The 18,285-nt window shown below is 44.2% G+C and overlaps 2 protein-coding genes across 31 annotated transcripts in view; one reads left to right on the plus strand and one right to left on the minus strand.

The window, feature by feature from the left end:
• The window catches only part of ZKSCAN5 (zinc finger with KRAB and SCAN domains 5), a 28,595-nt gene extending 28,113 nt beyond the window's left edge, over nt 1-482 (minus strand). For 3 of the 11 annotated variants that reach the window (XM_049110801.1, XM_049110797.1, XM_025426118.3), the window contains exon 1: nt 381-479. The gene's annotated coding sequence lies outside the window, so the exon portion shown is untranslated. Of the gene's footprint in view, nt 1-102; nt 196-290; nt 313-380 lie in introns of those variants that run through there. The other 8 variants (XM_049110798.1, XM_025426121.3, XM_049110799.1 and 5 more) reach the window with 7 other exon arrangements.
• Nucleotides 62-16,530, plus strand: ZNF394 (zinc finger protein 394). 20 transcript variants are annotated; one of them, XR_007410998.1, is made up of 7 exons: nt 314-716; nt 1,148-1,262; nt 7,613-8,107; nt 8,239-8,324; nt 8,448-8,474; nt 10,421-10,556; nt 15,447-15,460. XR_007410998.1 is itself a non-coding variant. In XM_049110823.1 (6 exons), exons 3-6 carry the CDS (start codon nt 7,727-7,729, stop codon nt 16,523-16,525), a joined length of 1,623 nt encoding a protein of 540 aa, XP_048966780.1. In that variant the 5' UTR covers nt 62-277; nt 1,148-1,262; nt 7,613-7,726; the 3' UTR covers nt 16,526-16,530. The 20 variants fall into 20 exon arrangements, 19 of the variants coding, with proteins under 19 accessions (XP_048966780.1, XP_048966778.1, XP_048966785.1 ...); XM_049110823.1 differs by lacking the exons at nt 314-716; nt 8,239-8,324 and adding an exon at nt 62-277 and having other exon boundaries at nt 15,447-16,530; XM_049110821.1 differs by lacking the exons at nt 314-716; nt 8,239-8,324 and adding an exon at nt 62-273 and having other exon boundaries at nt 15,447-16,530.
• Nucleotides 16,531-18,285: the final 1,755 nt, after the last annotated feature.

Consider the following 18,285-nt stretch of genomic DNA (forward strand, 5'->3'; position numbering starts at 1 on the left):
GCGGGGAGTTGGGGCGCCTCCGACCCGGCCATTCCCCGCCCACCGAGCCGCAGGTTCTGCGTCACTACAGCAGGGGAGGAAACGGAGCCCGCTTCTACCCACCCTAACTCAAAAGCCATTTAAACAGCCCGGGCTCCACCCCTTTTCTTGGAGTGGGAGCAGGGGACCGGGCCTTGGCTGTCCCGAGTGGTTGCCAAGGCAACAGCTGCTACTGTCTGATTGGCCGTGGAACTTGGGCTCCCCCACCCTCAACGCTCTGCGCCCCACTTCGAAGTAGGTTCGTCCCTTACCGAGAGCCCGCAACCCTAATTTCTGTTTAAGTCCTTCGTTTTCTTCACCTGAACCCTTGCCCCTCCCCACACGTCTCCAGACACACCCACCTTTTCACCACCGCATAGCTTACCCGGCCCGAAACCTTCAACGTCAGACGCGGAGTCGGAGGAGCCTACAAGTCCCAGGAAGCCTCGCGCGGGCCACGCCCGCCAACCAGTAGGGCCGCGGCTCTCTTTGCAGCCTCGGGCTCGAGGGCCTATCAGAATGCGGGAGGAGAGGGAGGCGTTTCCTCGAGCGCCTCCGCCGGGAAGCATGGGGTCCGGGAGCTCTGCATTCCCGCAAAGAAGAGAGCTTCTCCGTGCGGGGCTTCTTTAGCCAGAGGGATGCCCTTGTTAATAACCTCTCGTTTCTGTGTGTTTGCAAATGCCTAAATTGACACTGCGGTACGTTTGTACGATTTGTGTGGTTCCACTTTTTACATTTATGTTGCCTGGCTCGTTTGGTGTGTAGTGTGAAGTAGAGATCTAACTCTTTTTCCAAATCACAACCGAGTTGACCCAACATTTATGAAAAAGTCTGTCTTTACCTCCCATTGATTTGTGATGCTGCCTTTATCATACACTAAATTCTCATGTTTTTGTGGCCTCTTTCTAGAGTTTCTATTCTGTTGCATTGGTCTCTGTGTCTATGCATGTGATACTATGCTGTTTTAATTTATTGAGGATTAATAATTGGCTTTAATACTTCTTAGGGCAAATACCCCGCGCTGTGTTTCTTCTTCAAAGTATTTTTGCTTCTTTAGTTCTCTTCCAAATTAACTTAAGAATCAGGTTGTCTTTTTTTTTTTTTTTAATTTTATTTATTTATTCACAAGAGACAGAGACCAAGACCGAGACAGAGACACAGGCAGAGGGAGAAGCAGGCTCCAAGCAGGGAGCCAGACGCGGGACCCGACCCGGGACTCCAGGATCACACACCCTGGGCCGAAGGTAGGCGCCAAACCACTGAGCCACCCAGGGATCCCTTAGAGATTCAGGTTTTTTAATACCAGAGAGAAGTATCTATTGGGATCAGTTTTAATTGATATTCACTTCGGGAGAATTGTCATTCTTGTAAAGTTAATTTTCCTATCGAACATGGTAGGTTTTTCCATTTGTGGGGAAAAAAGGCTAACTTTGGATCAGGAGTGTTTTAAAGTTTTCTTCATATATTTTGTACACAGCGTGTTACTGTTTATTCCTTTTTTTAAAAATATTTTATTTATTTATTCATAAGAGACAGGCAGAGGGAGAAGCAGGCTCCCCTTGGGGAACTGATACGGGACTTGATCCCAGGCCCCGGGGATCCTGTCCTGAGCCAAAGGCAGATGCTCAACCACTGAGCCACCCAGGCGCCCCATTAATGTTCATACCTAAGTATTTTATCTTTTTTTGTTAGTATTGTGAATTGGGTTACTCTCTTTTTAAAAGTATGTCTGTTAGTTTTTGTTGCCTAACAAACCACACCAAATTTAGTGACCTTAAAAAACAATCACTTATTTTGCTTATGACTCTGTGGGCTTGTGATTTGGTTCAGGCTTAGCTGGGTGGCTTTACTGCAGACTCCTTTTGTCTGTGGTCAGCTGCTGTTGAGATAAGCACTTCTCCTTCTGGGGATTGGCTGGTTGTCAGTTGGAGTGCTAGGAGGCATTCAGGCCACACACTACCCATCACCTGGCAGCCTAGCTCAGACTTACTCACTTGGTGGTGGCAGGTTACAAAAGCAAGAGACCAGAGGTCGTGAAGGTTCTTGGTCCTAAGGCTTGACATTCACACAGTGTCACTTTTGCCACATTCTTTGGTCAAATCAAGCCACAAGAACAGCCCAGATTCAAAGGGTAGGGAAATAGACTCCACTTCTAGAAGGGAGGGACTGCAAAGTGTAGTCCTATACTTTTTGTTTGACTTTTTTGGCCATTTTTGCAATATACTACAATAGGATAGTATCAAGAGGAGAGAAAGGAGCGATGATCCAGTTAGTACTGGAAATGGACTTTTCACATAACCATCAGTCTGAATGCACAGGTTGGAAGGTCTGGAAAGTGCTGCTCTAAGCACTTTGAATTTTGTCTTTATATTAAGCCAGATCTTGAAAGAGCTGAATACTTAAACAACACTCCTTCCTCCCTTCACAGAATTAGCTCTTTTGTAAATTTTTTTTTTAATTTTATTTATTTATTTATGATATTCACACAGAGAGAGAGAGAGAGAGAGAGAGGCAGAGACATAGGCAGAGGGAGAAGCAGGCTCCATGCACTGGGAGCCCGACGTGGGACTCGATCCCGGGTCTCCAGGATCGCGCCCTGGGCCAAAGGCAGGCGCTAAACCGCTGCGCCACCCAGGGATCCCGAATTAGCTCTTTTGAATTGTGCTTTGGTGCTTGCCATCAGCTAACATTGAAAGAGCATTAAAATCCATTAATTTGGGGTAGCCCAGGTGGCTCAGCGGTTTAGCGCTGCCTTCAGCCCAGGGTCTGATCCTGGAATCCCGGGATCAAGTCCCACGTCGGGCTCCCTGCATGGAGCCTGCTTCTCCCTTTGCCTGTGTCTCTTCCTCTCTCTCTCTCTCTCTCTCTCTGTATCGCTCATGAATAAATAAGTAAAATCTTTTTAAAAAAATAGGATATAGGAATATTACATTTAAAAAATAATAAAATCCATTAATTTTATTTATTACAGAGATTTTAAGATTTTATTTATTTATTCATGAGAGACACAGGCAGAGGGAGAAGCAGGCTCCATGCTGGGGACCCAACGTGGGACTAGATCCCTGGTCTCCAGGCCCTGGATTGAAGGTGGCGCTAAACGGCTGAGCCACGCAGGCTGCCCTTATTACAGAGATCTTAAAATACTGTCCACTATATCACATAGTGTCCTTTTCCTGGGCACTCATGGGAAATTTCTCTTCCTGCTTGGTATCAAGAATAGCTGGATTTCTCCTAAGCTACTATTAATAGTTTGCTTTTACCCAAGATACAGTGCATGTCGTGTAACTAATCTTGTTTTTCTCTTGCATTGGCTACTAAGGTTTTTCAGAGCCAAACCATGAGCTATCTTTTGCCAGTACATAGGAGCTTACAGTAGGCAACTTGTAATCTCATTTTATCCCTAGCCCCATTTATCCTTGCCCTATTTTATCGCTCCTCGGCCTTTTGGCTAAGATCAAGTATGTCCTTTCCCTATATTTTTTTTTATCAATTCTTGAACTTTCTTTTTTTAAGATTTTATTTGTTTATTTGACACAGAGCAAGAAAGCACAAGCAGGGGGAGCAGCAGAGGGAGAGGGATAAGCAGGCTCCCCACTGAGCAGGGTGTCCTATGCTGGGCTTGATCCCAGGACCCTGGGATCATGACCAGAGCCAAAGTCAGATGCTTAACCTACTGAACCAGCCAAAGCTCCCCATGTAATTTTTTCTTAAGTAAACTCTACCCTCAACGTAAGGCTCAAACTCATGACCCTGAGATCAAGAGTCACATGCTCCACCAACTGAGCCACCCAGGTGCCCCTATGCTTGCCCTATTTTTAAATTATTTTTAAAATTATTTTTTAAAGGTGAGACAGTATATCATAACTAGAGCCGATAAAACCCAGAGGCAGGAGCTGTTAGAACTAGACTGGTAATCAGCTGGTAAGCAGACAACCTTGATGGGAGGGGATGAAAGATGCTTGTAGTGCCCTCTCAGTACTTGCTATTCACTTCCAGATTCCATAATTAGTTACATAACTGGATATTTTCTGAAGCTAGGTTTGTCTGTACTTAGGAATTTGCATTCTGTCCTTTGTTACTTTACCCATCCTTTGTCACCTGGCCCTAGTAGAAGCCTTGTCCGGCAATACTGGGAAAGAACTTCTGACTTCCTGCCAGGTTGTGATAACGTTCCCACAGAGATGAATAAGTAGACTTGTACAAAGTTTCTGCCTTCCAGGGACTTTCAGACCATTTGGAGAGATCAGATATAAACATGGATCACTTATATCATTAAATTGTTATATATTTCTCCAAATTTCTAGAATGACAAACCTGAGCCTTGAGAATAATGAAGTTGTTTCTTTATTTTTTTTTAATTTTTATTTATTTATGATAGTCACACACACAGAGAGAGAGAGAGAGAGAGGCAGAGACACAGGCAGAGGGAGAAGCAGGCTCCATGCAGGGAGCCCGACATGGGACCGGATCACAGGTCTCCAGGATCACACCCCAGGCTAGAGGTGGCGCCAAACCACTGCACCACCGGGGCTGCCCTCACTTTACTTATTTCATATTACTAATAGGTTCCTTTTTGACTTACTTAGATATAATTTTTTTTATATGCTTCATGGAGGGGCACCTGGATGGCTCAGTGATTGAGCATCTGCCTTTGGCTCAGGTTGTGATCCCAGGGTGCTGGGATCAAATCCCACATCAGGCTCCCCACAGGGAACCTGCTTCTCCCTATCTATGTCTCTGTCTCTGTCTCTCATGAATAAATAAAACCTTAAAATAAATACTTCATGGAAATTTTTCATGACTAAGGAGGAAGGTGAAGTTTCATTACAAATTAACAATAAGGGGCACCTGAGTGGCTCATATCTGACTCTTAATTTCGGCTCAGGTCATGATCTCACAGTGGTGAAATTAAGCCCCATGAAGGGCTCCACTCTAAGTGTGGAACCTGCCTAAGATTCTCTCCTCTCCCTTACCCCTCCTCCTTTTCCTCCACCCCACCCCTCCACTTAAACTCTCTCTAAAACAAAGAGAAGAAAGAAACAAAGAAAAAAATGAACATTAACATTTTTAATGATGCAGGCTATGGTTGAAATTCCTTACAGAGAATTTCATTCGCAAGGACAGGCTCTGTTCAACAAGGCTGCTGTAAAGCTGTTTCTTCATTCCACATCTCAGCCTACAGGAACAGCCCTTGGTTAGTGTGTTTACAATCAATAACTCTCTACAACAGGTGTTTTCTTTGGTATTTGTCCTTGGTGCAGTAATAGAAGTAAAGTAATTTATATATGGTTTGAACTCTAGGCAGGGAACAAGATACCTTATATTTCTTTTGCCCCAACCTCAAAAAATTATTTTCTTCATTCCTCCTCATTATGTTCCTTTTACATATCTAAAACTCTTCCATTTAAAAAATATCAATGAGGGGATCCCTGGGTGGCTCAGCAGTGCCTGCCTTTGGCCCAGGGCGCAATCCTGGAGTCCGGGATCCTGGCCCAGGATCGAGTTCCACGTCAGGCTCCCGGCATGGAGCCTGCTTCTCCCTCCTCCTGTGTCTCTGCCTCTCTCTCTCTCTATGTCTAAAATAAATAAATAAAATAAATAAATAAATAAATAAATAAATAAATAAATAAAATATCAATGAAAAGAAAACACAGGGGCACCTGAGTGGCTCAATCAGTTAAGCTTCTTCCTTTAGCTCAGGTCATGGTCTCAGGGTCCTGGAATTGAGTGTGTCGTGTCCCCACCCCAAAAGGATCCCACAATTGGGCTCCCTGCTCAGAAGGGAGTCTGCTTCTCCCTCTAACCCCCCCCCCCCCCGCTTATGCGTGCTCTCTCTCTCAAATAAATAAAATCTTAAAAAAGAAAGAAAGAAAAAAAAAAAGAAAGAAAAGAAAACACAAAGATCCTGGAACCATGAAGAGGAAATGGATAGACATACATAGACTGTGCCTCTCACCTCCCCGCCTTTCTTCCTCAGTGAAAAGTACTTTTCCTTAGGAATTGTGGGGAGTTTGGCCTTTTGGCTTTGCTCTTTCTGTAAGACTCGGCTCTTCCTATCTGCTTTTTTACCTTTAAGTTCTTTTGAAAGTGGTTTATTTGCATATTCAATATGATGCCAGACACAGATATAATCGAAACCAGGGAAGCATAGGAAAAAAAAAAGAGGGAGAGGGAGTGGTCCCAGTGTCCATGCTGATATTTAAAAGTGAGGGAGAGTGAATAAATGATAGAACAGAAGGGTTGGGCTAGGAAGAGGAAAAAATCCTTGACAACTTTGATGGCTGAGTGTGAGATATTGCAAGGGAGTTGCAGATGGGAAAGCTTAATGTTAGAGGGATTTAGTGGGATGTAATCTATTAGGGATTTATTGCCTATACATTTATCAAAACTATTTTTTTTTAAAGATTTTATTTATTTATTCACGATAGTCACACAGAGAGAGACAGAGAGGCAGAGACACAGGCAGAGGGAGAAGCAGGCTCCATGCACCGGGAGCCCGACGTGGGATTCGATCCCGGATCTCCAGGATCGCGCCCCAGGCCAAAGGCAGGCGCCAAACCGCTGCGCCACCCAGGGATCCCAAAACTATTTTTTTTAATTAAAATATGTCTTCGGCCCACATGGACATTTTAAACTTTATCCTCCTGGATAAAGTCACTGTACCCTCCCCATCAGCCTGGCTGATTATCTCCACCTCTAGTCACATAAATGCACTGTGCATACAAGCCCAAGTATCGCATTTACCAACCCAGTCCTGTAAGGATTGAAGTGTCTGACTCTCTTAGGAAGCTGAGGATAGAGACTATGTTTACTCAGCTTTGTGACTATGGTGTCACGCAGGATGCCTTGGCATGGATCAAATATTGTACAAAACCTTTCTTATATAAACAAATACCACATGGATGAATGTGCAGCACTCATCGTACAGCTGGACTTTTAACTTTTCCTACAACAAAATTAAAAACTTTATTCACAACGTGTTAAAAAATGACATTCAAGGGGTGCCTGGGTGGCTAAGTCGGTGAATATTCTGACTTTGGTTCAGGTCGTGATTCCAGGATCCTGGGATCCAGCCCCTACATGCTGCTCCCTGCTCAGAGGGGAGCCTGCTTCTCCGTCTCCCTCTGCTGCTGCCCCTGTTGTGCTCTCTCACCCTCGCTCTCAAATAAATAAAATCAAGAAATAAGTAAATAAAAATCTTGAAAACGAAGTAACATTCAAGTTATGGGATAAGAGTATCATTTAGTGCTCTTAAACTGAACGACTGTAAGCTGCTCCGGGAGGGTACATACACGTTCGTAGGGTTATTTCTGGAAGCGGCCGAAGGGCAAACCACTGAGATGGACCTCACTCCTCCCGGCTGCCTAGAGAAGCCCCGGAAATGCCCCCGGGGGTGGGCACCGCAGGGAGTCGGTGACGCACTTCCGCCCTGGTTTTTGGAGTACGTTTTTTTGTCACGGGTCGAGGCGGGTTATGGGTGGAATACGTGCGGGCGGGAAAGGTGTTGGAGGGGACCCGGCAGGGTAGGGTTGGGACGGGATAGTCAGGATCCTCTGTTCTGGGGAGGTCCGATGAGTTCCGGGGTTTTTTGCAGAGTTTGCCGTCCTGTCACCTGAAGGCAGAACTCCGGGAAATAAGCAAGCGCCGGAGAAGGAGGAGTTCGAACTTGACCGCGAGTCAGGTCCGTGACGCCGAGTCGGGAGCCTGGATGGCAGCCGCGAGGTCTCTGCGTGATGGACTTCTGATAGTGAAAGTGGAGGAAGACTCCCGCGGAGGTCAGGAGCCCGACCCGCCGGGGAGCTGTCAGGATCCCGAAAAGTCGCGACAGCGTTTTAGGCGGTTCCGGTACCAGGAGGCGGCTGGACCCGAAGAGGCGCTCAGCAGGCTCAGGGAACTTTGTCGCCGGTGGCTGAGGCCGGAGCTACACTCGAAGGAGCAGATCCTGGAGCTGCTGGTGCTGGAGCAGTTCCTGAGCATCCTGCCCCAGGAGCTTCAGGCCTGGGTGCGGAAGCACAGCCCGCAGAGCGGGGAGATGGCTGCGGCGGTGGTGCGCGCTCTCCAGGGAGCGCTTGTTGGGGCCTCCGCCCAGGTGAGGAGTGAACGTGTTCTGGTGGCGGGGGTGTAGGGAAGAGAGGCGTGCCGGATGGCTCTGAGTTTCAGACCTTCTTTCCTTACATTTTGTCTGAACTTCAGGATGCGCGTGAAATTTTCTTTCCGTAGGAAACAGTGACAAGTAAATACAACCAGGATCCTCGAGTTATAGACCTCTGTGCACAAAACCAACGTGGGAGTATTGTCTATCCATTGTAAGACACCTTCTTGTCTAACTAGATTATTTGAGGGAGAAAGATGTCAGATGGAAAGTGATATGTCATTGACTACTTAGGCTAGAACAGCAGTTTCCTACCACTTTCTTTTACTTTTTTTAGGAGTTTGGCGACCCCCTCCTCCTACAGGTGATAATGGAACTATAATGGAGTTAACTGATCATGCCCATGTGATGAAGACTCCATAAAAAATCCCAGTGGTGTGAAATTCAGAGAGCTTCCAGTTGGTGAACACATCCATATACCCAGAGGGTGACAAACCCCAATTCTGTGGGGATAGAAGCTTCTGTGCTCCAGACACACACACCCCCAAGACCTCACTATGTATCTGTATTTGGCCGTTTATCTGTATCCTTTATCATATCTTTTTGTAATAAACTGGTACACCTAAGGGTTTCCCTACTCTGAGCTCTTCAGGCAAAGAGTTGAATTGGTAGGGAGAGGTCATAGGAACCTCTGATTTGAGGGCATGTCGGACAGAAATTGTGGGTAACCTGGAGATCTATTAGTTATGATTGGCTTCCAAAGTTGCAAGGGGAGGGTAGTCTTGTGGGACCGAGCCCTTAACTTGTGGGATCTGACTCTATCCTGGTAGATAGTATCAGAATTGAGTTAACCTTTAGGACACCCAGCTGGTATGAAATAATTGCCAGAGGTGTGAAAACCCCTACATCTGGTATCAAGTGAGGGAAAATGGTAGTGAAAGTATTCAGAGCATTGAGAGCAGAAGAGAGGCACAAGAGCATGATTTTCTTTTACAAAGAAGCAGAGGAAAAAAATTTTATTATACTCAGATCTTAGAAACAGGAGACACAGCATGACATTCAGAGCTTCCTGGGAAGGACACCAGGGTTGTTCAGAAGGCAGAAAACTGGAGCAAAGGGAAGGTTTAGGCCAGAGCCTCTACTGAGGTTTCCCAGATAGACTAGGCAGGACCAGGGGAACAGTTTAGGATTGGTTGGTTTGAATAATTTCAACAGGCTCTAATATATGGGGCTTGTCCTTAGTTGGCTGATACCTGGTTGTAGGATGATTAAGGCAGAGGAATGTTGCCTCCTGGAGCGTACAGGTCAGGTAGAGGAGGTATGGCTTGAGATTAAACAGTCTTGACTGAGCCTTTTGTTCTAAGAATTGATTAGCCCTGGGAAGGGCCACCTCTCTATCCAAAAAGATTTATTTTTTTTTAAGATGTCAAAACATAACATACAGAACATTTTAAAATATATTTCCCTTTCCTTTTGTTTAGTGAGAGATCCTTGGAGTCAGTTTGTGACCTGTCATCAAAACCTAGACAGACATCTCCCCCACACCAGTATTAGAACCTTCCCTTCCTAAGAACTGTGGTTTTACCTTCTGTGAATGGTCAACTTACATTTTTTTTTTTTAAGATTTTATTTATTTATTCACGAGAGACACAGAGAGAGAGGCAGAGACACAGGCAGAGGGAGAAGCAGGCTCCATGCAGGGAGCCTGACATGGGACTCCATCCAGGTCTCCAGGATCATGCCCTGGGCTGAAGGTGGTGCTGAACCACTGAGCCCCCCGGGCTGCCCAGTCAACTTACATTTAAATAAGCTATCTCAAAAGATCATCCTGCTGGATAATTATCTTATTGTGCAGTGGTCAAGGGAAGCACCTGCTGTCAGGAAGCTACTTTCATCTTCTTAAATTATTTGTTTGCTTTCACACATGGGGTAACCGTGTCTCAGAGGCAGCACTGGAATTTGAGACTTCCTGGTTAACTGTATATTTTTCATTTATGTCAGATTTTCCATTTTGATAAATCACAATGATGTAACTCAAATGAAGACTTTGCTCTTTCCCCAAATTAGTGTAGATAGTCCACAGAAGGGCTTTTCAAGTTTGCAAGAGAATTTCAGCCTCTGTCTACTTTGAAACTCCAGTCAGTAGAAGACACTGGAAAAGACTCAACAGCCATGGCTATTACTTGATTCCTAGGGCTTCCTGCTCAGTGGTTGCAGACTCCTCTGGAGTCTGGCCTCATTCTGAGATTAGTGGTCACTTATGCTGTCCCCGGACAGCAGGTGCTGAGTGGAGGTCTCATGTTGTTTCAGGAATTGGTGAAGGTTGAGAATGTGGCTGTGTCTCTAACCTGGGAGGAGTGGGACCGTCGGGATGCAGCTCAGAGGGACTTCTGCCCGGAGAGTGCACTGAAGGATTGTAGAAACACAGTCTCGCTGGTCTCACAGAGTAAGTGCTGACTTTGTTTCAAGCTGTGTGTGATTTGTGGAGGGCTTGCCCTAGAACCATCTATGAGCCACTCACACACACAGGTTGAGAGCTGTTAGAATCTCTTTTGTGACCCAGCAGGACCTTGCTCTTCTGGATTGTTAGGTGTTAAGTTCAGCTTTTTTTTTTTTTTTTTTCTTGGTTCGTTTAAATAAAACACATACAGAAAAATATAATGGGCACCTGTGTGTCTACCACTGGGGTTTATCAAATTTTAATATTTGGCCATACTGGCTTCATTCTTCCCCCCCCCCCCCAAACAAATAATGTTAACAATTATAGGTGAAACTCTGGGTACCCTCCCTGAAGCTGTTCCCCTCACTCCCTCTTCAGAGGTAACCAGTATCCTGATGATGGTATTTATTTCCATGCCTATTTTATATTTTTTACACGTACATGTGGCTACATGCACACAAGTTTTTTCTCTTTATATACACAAAAATATACATATACATGTATGTAAACATGTTTTTTTTTTTTTTAATTTTTTTTTTATTTATTTATGATAGTCACACAGAGAGAGAGAGAGAGGCAGAGACACAGGCAGAGGTAGAAGCAGGCTCCATGCACCGGGAGCCCGACGTGGGATTCGATCCCGGGTCTCCAGGATTGCGCCCTGGGCCAAAGGCAGGCGCCAAACCGCTGCGCCACCCAGGGATCCCTATGTAAACATGTATATGAACATGTGAATACATAAACCTGTAAACATATATATTATTTTTAGATGGTATATATATGCTTGTAGGATTCTTTTGTACCTTGCCTTTTTTTTCCAACATTACATTTTTGAAATTTATCCATGTTGACACACGCAGCTCTAGTTCATTCATTTTAATCCTTGTGTATCTCATTGTATGAATACTCCAAAATTCATTTATCCACTGTCCTATGGACATCAAAGCTTCTAGTTTTTCACTGTTATAAATAGCATTATATTGAACATTCTTGAATCATTCTGTGTTCATATATGGAATTCCTTTTTTTTTTTTTAAGAATAGTTTTTTTTTTTAATGTTTTATTTATTTATGATAGTCACACACAGAGAGAGAGAGAGAGAGAGGCAGAGACATAGGCAGAGGGAGAAGCAGGCTCCAGGCACCGGGAGCCTGACGTGGGATTCGATCCTGGGTCTCCAGGATCGCGCCCTGGGCCAAAGGCAGACGCTAAACCGCTGTGCCACCCAGGGATCCCCATATATGGAATTCCTAAAGTTGATAGACTTAGGCATGTTTGTCCATCTTGCTGTTCAGAGGACTATAAGCACTTTGTTCTCCTACCAGCAATATAAGAGAATTCTTTCTGTACATCCTAGTCAACATTTGGTGTTCAGCTGATGTGATATAGTAACACAGTAGCTCACGTGTTCCTTTTTTTTTTTTTTCATGTGTTCCTTTTAAAACATTACATCACACCTCTGCTCAGAACCTGCCATGGCTCGCTTGCTTTTCTCTCTTTCTTTCTTTCTTTCTTTCTTTCTTTCTTTCTTTCTTTCTTTCTTTCTTTCTTTCTTCTTTCTTTCTTTCTTTCTTTCTTTCTTTCTTTCTTTCTTTCTTTCTCTTTCTTTCTTTCTTTTTTTTAAATTTTATTTTATTTTATTTATTTATTCCTGAGAGACACAGAGAAAGAGAGGCAGAGGGAGAAGCAGGCTTCATGCAGGGAGCCCGACATGGGACTCTATCCCAGGACTCTAGGATCACCCCCCAGGCCGAAGGCAGGCGCCAAACCCTGAGCCACCCAGGGATCCCCGGCTCTTTATTTCACATAGAGTAAAAGCCTAATGTGACAAGGCCCCATTGCCCTGCCCATTCCTCTCCTACTCTGCCCCTTGTCACTGTACTTTAGCTCCACTGACCTTGCTGCTCCTTGAACATGGTGGGCATCCTGCCTTGTGTTTTTTCTGTTTGATGCCTCCATTGCACAGACTTCCTGACTTGTTTCAGGTCTTTGCTTAGCTGTCAGTCTTCAATGAGGCCTGACCTAACCATCATGTTAATACTGCAGTTTGCCTTCCACTATCTCCTCCCACACTGCTGACTTATCCCTTGCCTTCTTAAACTTGGTCCATAGCATTTATCATACCCTCTGACTTCTTCCATAATTTATTTCGTGTTTATTTTACTGTCTGAGCACCCCTTCTAGAATGTAAACTCCACAAGGTAGGAGGGGTTGTCTGTTTGGTTCTAATATATCCCAAGCACTTGGAATAGTGCTTGGCACACAGTAGGTGCTCTGGTATCTTATTGTTTTAACTTGCATTTCCCTGATTTCTGCTGGGTTAAATATATTCAGATTTTTGTTTTGGACATTCTGTTAAATGCCTGTTTATATCCTATTTCCCTTCCTTTCCTGTGTGTGTTTTTTTTTTAAATTGGTGCAGTTCTTCGTTTTTCTTTTGTTTTGTTTTTTGTTTTGTTTTTTATTTATGATAGTCACACAGAGAGAGAGAGGCAGAGACACAGGCAGAGGGAGAAGCAGGCCCCATGCACCAGGAGCCCGACGTGGGATTTGATCCCGGGTCTCCCAGATCGCGCCCTGGGCCAAAGGCAGGCGCCAAACCGCTGCGCCACCCAGGGATCCCCAGTTCTTCGTATTTTTTATATTAACTATGTTTTTACTGGTTATATAAGTGGCTTTTCTTTTTTCAATGACATCTTTAGTTATGTAGAATTAAAAATTTTTAATATATGGTTGACGTATATGCAGGGGTTAGAGGCAACTACTGCCCACCCCCCACAGTCAGAAATCCGCATAAAACTTTTAACTCTCCCAAAACCTAATTACTCCTAGCGTACCATTGACTGGAAGCCTTATGGATAGCATAAACAGCCAATTAACACATAATTTGTATGTTACATGTATTATATACTATATTCTTACTATAAAGTGAGCTAGAGAAAATGTTCTTAAGAAAATCATAAGGAAAAGGAAACACTCTTACAGTACTGTACTGTCTTTACCAAAAAATCTGCACATTAGTGGGCCTGCACAGTTCAAACCCTTGCTTTTTTTTTTTTTTTTTTTAAGATTTTATGTATTTATTCATGAGAGAGACACAGAGAGAGAGAGAGAGAGAGAGAGGCAGAGGGAGAAGCAGACTCCATGCAGGGAGCCCGATGTGGGACTTGATCCTGGAACTCCAGGATCATGCCCTGAGCTAAAGGCAGACGCTCAACTGCTAAGCCACCCAGGTGTCCCTCAAACCCTTGTTCAAGGGTCAACTATGGTCAGATTTTTCAATCTCTTATTTTGTGATTTGTGTTTTTCCAGTCTTAGGAAAATACGAGGCCCTTCTCAATCCTGATCCCAACTTTGCAGAGACAACAACTCTAAAATCTTTTATGTGTTTTTCACTGGCATTTATTTTCATATTTCTAAATAGGACACTTATTGTGCAATTTCAGATATCTCTTGACTGTCTACTGAGGAAGACAGGAATTAGGTCTCTCCAACATGCACACATTTAGCTGTCTGTAATACTGTCATAGTTAAATCAGTCCTTTTTGTACTTCAATGTATAATGTTTCAGTGTTCCACCTATAAATATATTATCTATATTTACTCACATAGCTCATATGATTATATGTTTTTTTATTTTATAACTTTTAATTTTCTCTGGAATGAATAATGCTTCATTTTGCATGCACTACTTTTCCAACTATTGAACACTGGTTCACCCATAGGCTCCCTGTTAGAAATGCAAAACTGTGTTCATGTGTATCAGATATGCCATCAGTTTCATTCTCCCCTTGGAAGAATCCTCCAGAAGCTGCTTCGGCTCCAATGTGAATGGGCTTGTCTCCAGGCCTGTTACTCAGCTGTTGTCCCAAAAACCTTTCACTATCACCCTGGAATTCCTTTTCTCTTTCCTGGACCCCATCATTTTCATCCTTGGTTTACCCACCTCAATTTGTTGGAGAACATCTTCCAGTATCTTCCAGAGAACATACACTTGGGAACTTAATTTTTTGAAAGTTTGCAGGTCTGAAAATGTCTCTATTCCTCTCCCACATCCAGATCATAGTGTGGCCTAGATTCCCTATTAGAAATGATTTTATCAACAGGATGCCGGTGTGGCTCAGTTGGTTATGCAAAACCACAAACCTGAGATCAAGAGTCACAAACTTCACCAAATGAGCCAGCCAGGTGCCCTTTGCAGAAGTTTATTTTATTTTATTTTTTTATTTTAATATCCCAATAGCTTATCTTTGCTTTTGTTTCCCTTGCCTCAGGAGATAACATAGAAAACAGCCGATTCAGATAAATTATTGCCTGTGCTCTCTTCTAGAATTTTTACGGTTTCGGGTCTCACATACATTCTCAGCTGTGCGTGAAGCCCCCAATCCAGAATTTATCTGGTTCAATCTCCCTGGGATGTAAACTGCAAAAATTCTGGTTTGGGGTGGGATCTGGTGGTTTAACTGCTCTTTTATAGACTTCCAGTGCATCTTAGATTTGTCTCCCACCCAGACCCTACCTCTAAACATTGGAGGCACATGGTATGTCTGTTACCATAATTCATCACAGGAATATAATTTCTCTTGTTAAAACATCATTCATTCATGGGGTACACGCTGTCCTGCCCTTCTTGACATCCCTTCCAGATCTGCCTCTATCGTGATATTGTGACTCCTTTAACAGTGGAGTGGGGCAGGGGGAAAGAGATGGGTTTGTGGGTGTAGGCACAGGCAGGTAAATATGAGCACATCTGGCAGGTTGATTCAAATAACTTGAGTGGTTCATGGAGAATATTAAAAAGGTTTGGGGGGCGGTTAATGTACTACAGTGCTTGCTTGTTTCACTCCTGCACAGGGATGAAATGTCAGCCTTTTGTTGTTGTTTTTAATGTTTCAGATTTGGAGACCAGAACCGAGAAGAAAGAATTTATTCCAAAGCAAGAAATCTTAGAAGTAGAGCCACAGGGGCAGCTACAAGAATGGTCCCCTAGGCTGGCTCCCCTGTTTTCAGAGTGTGGTGATACCCACGCAAACAGGGTAGAAGAGCAGTCAGGACATTCCTCACCACTGAAACTTGAAAATTCTCCTGAAGAGGAAGGACTCACTAGCACCTCAGATCTCAAGAATGGTCCCACAGAAGAGAGAGACTCCAAAAATAATGGATTTGGAAACAGTGCCCGAAGTTCAGACTCTGTTCCTTGTCAACACCCCCAGACAGCGGAGAGGCCCGTTAATGGGAACAAACAGGGATACGGTTGTAAACTGAGTCCAGACATGTTAAGACATCAGATGGTGAAAGCTCACAACTCTCTTGACAGTGAGGAACATTCCCACAGGGCAGGTCTTTCTGAGACCCGGCAGCAGTTCCGTGAAGAAAGACCTTATAGATGTGATCACTGTGAGAAGAGTTTCAAACAGCGTTCTGACCTTTTTAAACACCAGAGAATCCACACGGGAGAGAAACCCTACGAATGCCAAGAATGCAGGAAGAGCTTTAGTCAGAGTGCCGCCCTGATTAAACACCAGAGGACACACACAGGTGAAAAGCCCTACACCTGCCCCAAATGTGGGGATAGCTTCAGGCAGAGCTCACACCTCAACCGGCACCAGAGAATTCACGTGGGAGAGAAACACTTCAAGTGTAATGAGTGTGGGGAAACCTGCCGCACTGCCAACCGTTTCAGACACCAGAGGATACATAGAGGAGAGAGACCCTATACATGTGAAGAATGTGAAAAGAGCTTCAAACGGTGCTCTGACCTCTCCAAACATCAGAGAGTCCACACTGGTGAGAAGCCGTATGGGTGTTCTGTATGTGGGAAGCGCTTCAGTCAGAGCGCAACCCTCATTACCCACCAGAGGACTCACACTGGAGAAAAGCCTTATAAATGTCTTGAATGTGGGGAAAGCTTTAGACAGAGTCCACACCTTATCCGACACCAAAGGATCCACAGAAATAAAGTCCCACTGTTTTGACATGCCTGCTGCCTGGCTATTTTGGTTTGTTTGTTTCCATTATCCAGAAACTACATTCTTTGGCATTTGGAGTATTTCAGTAGATTGTGGATTGAATTTCCACAGGCATCACACCCAAGACAGATCAGTCACTCTGACTTGAGTCTCAGTGCCTACCAAAGTGTCAAGTTGAGGCACGAATGTGTAAGTGGGGAGCCCCTTCAAAGGATGAGGTGGTTCCATGGAAGGGCCTCCTGACGATAGCAAGGGCTGACACGTGACAGTTTGGTCCTTGTCTCTTCCCTCTTCTTACCTCCACTTTCTGACCCAAATCTTGCCCACTCTGCTTACTTCTCTAAGAAATAGTTTAGCCACAGAATTGTCTTTCTGCCTCAGTGCTGGACAGGATTTCAAACACATGATAATCCAAAACACCATGTAAAGTTTGGTGCATGCAAGAGGCATTCTATATTTTTTACCTTTTTATACATTAATTTTGCAGAGTTTCTCTTGTCCATTCTAGAAGTTCAGTTTTATAACTCTGTTAATTTCTTTTTAAATGAGAGGCAAAGGAAAACTCTACCCAAACACACCCAAGAATTCTCATCACTAGGTTTTCAAAGCTTATTAAATTAAGGGCACTTTATTTGATAACTTTTTGGTTTTGATAAAAACCCTCACTAAACTTTTTAGTAAGCTTTGTGTAGGGGAGAGTGGGGGAGGCTCTTGTAATATCAAATAGCCTAAAACACGTCTTTTCTGTCAAGGTTTCTAAATGTATGGGACATAAGGAAGTGCTCCTTGGGGATGTTCCACAAAAGGACACCAAAGGCAGAAGCTCCTTCAGCTCTTGCTTGTTTAACAGTATTCACTGACCTCATATAATATTCTGTTCACAAAATGCATCCATATTTTTCCATTTGACTCCCAAGCAACCCTATGAGGTAAGTGGAGACCTATGTCATTCCCAAGTGGAAAGGAAGAAATGAAGGCTTGCAGTTGACACTTTAGGACTTAGGTGATCAGGGGCACCTGGGTGGCCCAGTCAATTATGTGCCAGACTCTTGATTTCAGCCCAGGTCTTGATCTCAAGATGCCTGGTTCCCTCCGTGCCATGGTTTGCTGCCTCCCCTCAACCCCTACACCCCGCCTTTGCTCAGCTGGAGCACCTCTGGGGTAGTAGTGGTAGAGGGACATGGGCATGTGCACACCCATCATGACAAGAAACACCAGCTCTGAAAGGGGGTCAAATTTGATCATTCTTAGCTTCCCAGTACTTTCTACCTGTGTGACTAGTGAAGGAAGGATATGGGGTTGGCTTTATTTCCCCTGTTGGATGAAGCTAGGCATGCCACAAAGCCTGAACCTGTCTTATCTTTCCACTTCTACACACGAACCTGTATTGTATGGAGTTCTTATGAACCTGTTTGGGTTTTGTTTTTGTTTTTAATTAAGGAAATATGGGCAGCCCGGGTGGCTCAGCAGTTTAGTGCTGCCTTCGGTCCAGGACGTGATCCTAGAGACCCAGGATCGAGTCCCATGTTGGGCTCCCTGCATGGAACCTGCTTCTCCCTCTGCCTGTGTCTCTGCCTCTCTCTCTCTGTGTCTCTCATGTCTCTCTTTAAAATAAAATCTTTTAAAAAAATAATTAAGGGAATATAGGCATTATTGGATATTTGGGAAAACAACAGGAAAAGAAATTACCCAGAATCCTACAACCCTGATCACCTGTTACTGGCATTTTGTCATATTTCCTTCAGATTTTTTTCTCTGCATACTTC

Source organism: Canis lupus, chromosome 6 (genome assembly GCF_003254725.2).
Source record: "Canis lupus dingo isolate Sandy chromosome 6, ASM325472v2, whole genome shotgun sequence".
Lineage (NCBI taxonomy): Eukaryota > Metazoa > Chordata > Mammalia > Carnivora > Canidae > Canis > Canis lupus.

What these genes read in the sequence shown, in the direction of transcription:
- ZNF394 (XM_049110820.1), top strand. Translation starts at nt 697, where the DNA reads ATGCCTAAATTGACACTGCG. An exon ending in GCGACCCCCTCCTCCTACAG is followed by an intron (nt 8,475 to 10,420) that starts GTGATAATGGAA and finishes ATGTTGTTTCAG; the next exon opens with GAATTGGTGAAGGTTGAGAA. An exon ending in AGTCTCGCTGGTCTCACAGA is followed by an intron (nt 10,557 to 15,446) that starts GTAAGTGCTGAC and finishes TTAATGTTTCAG; the next exon opens with ATTTGGAGACCAGAACCGAG.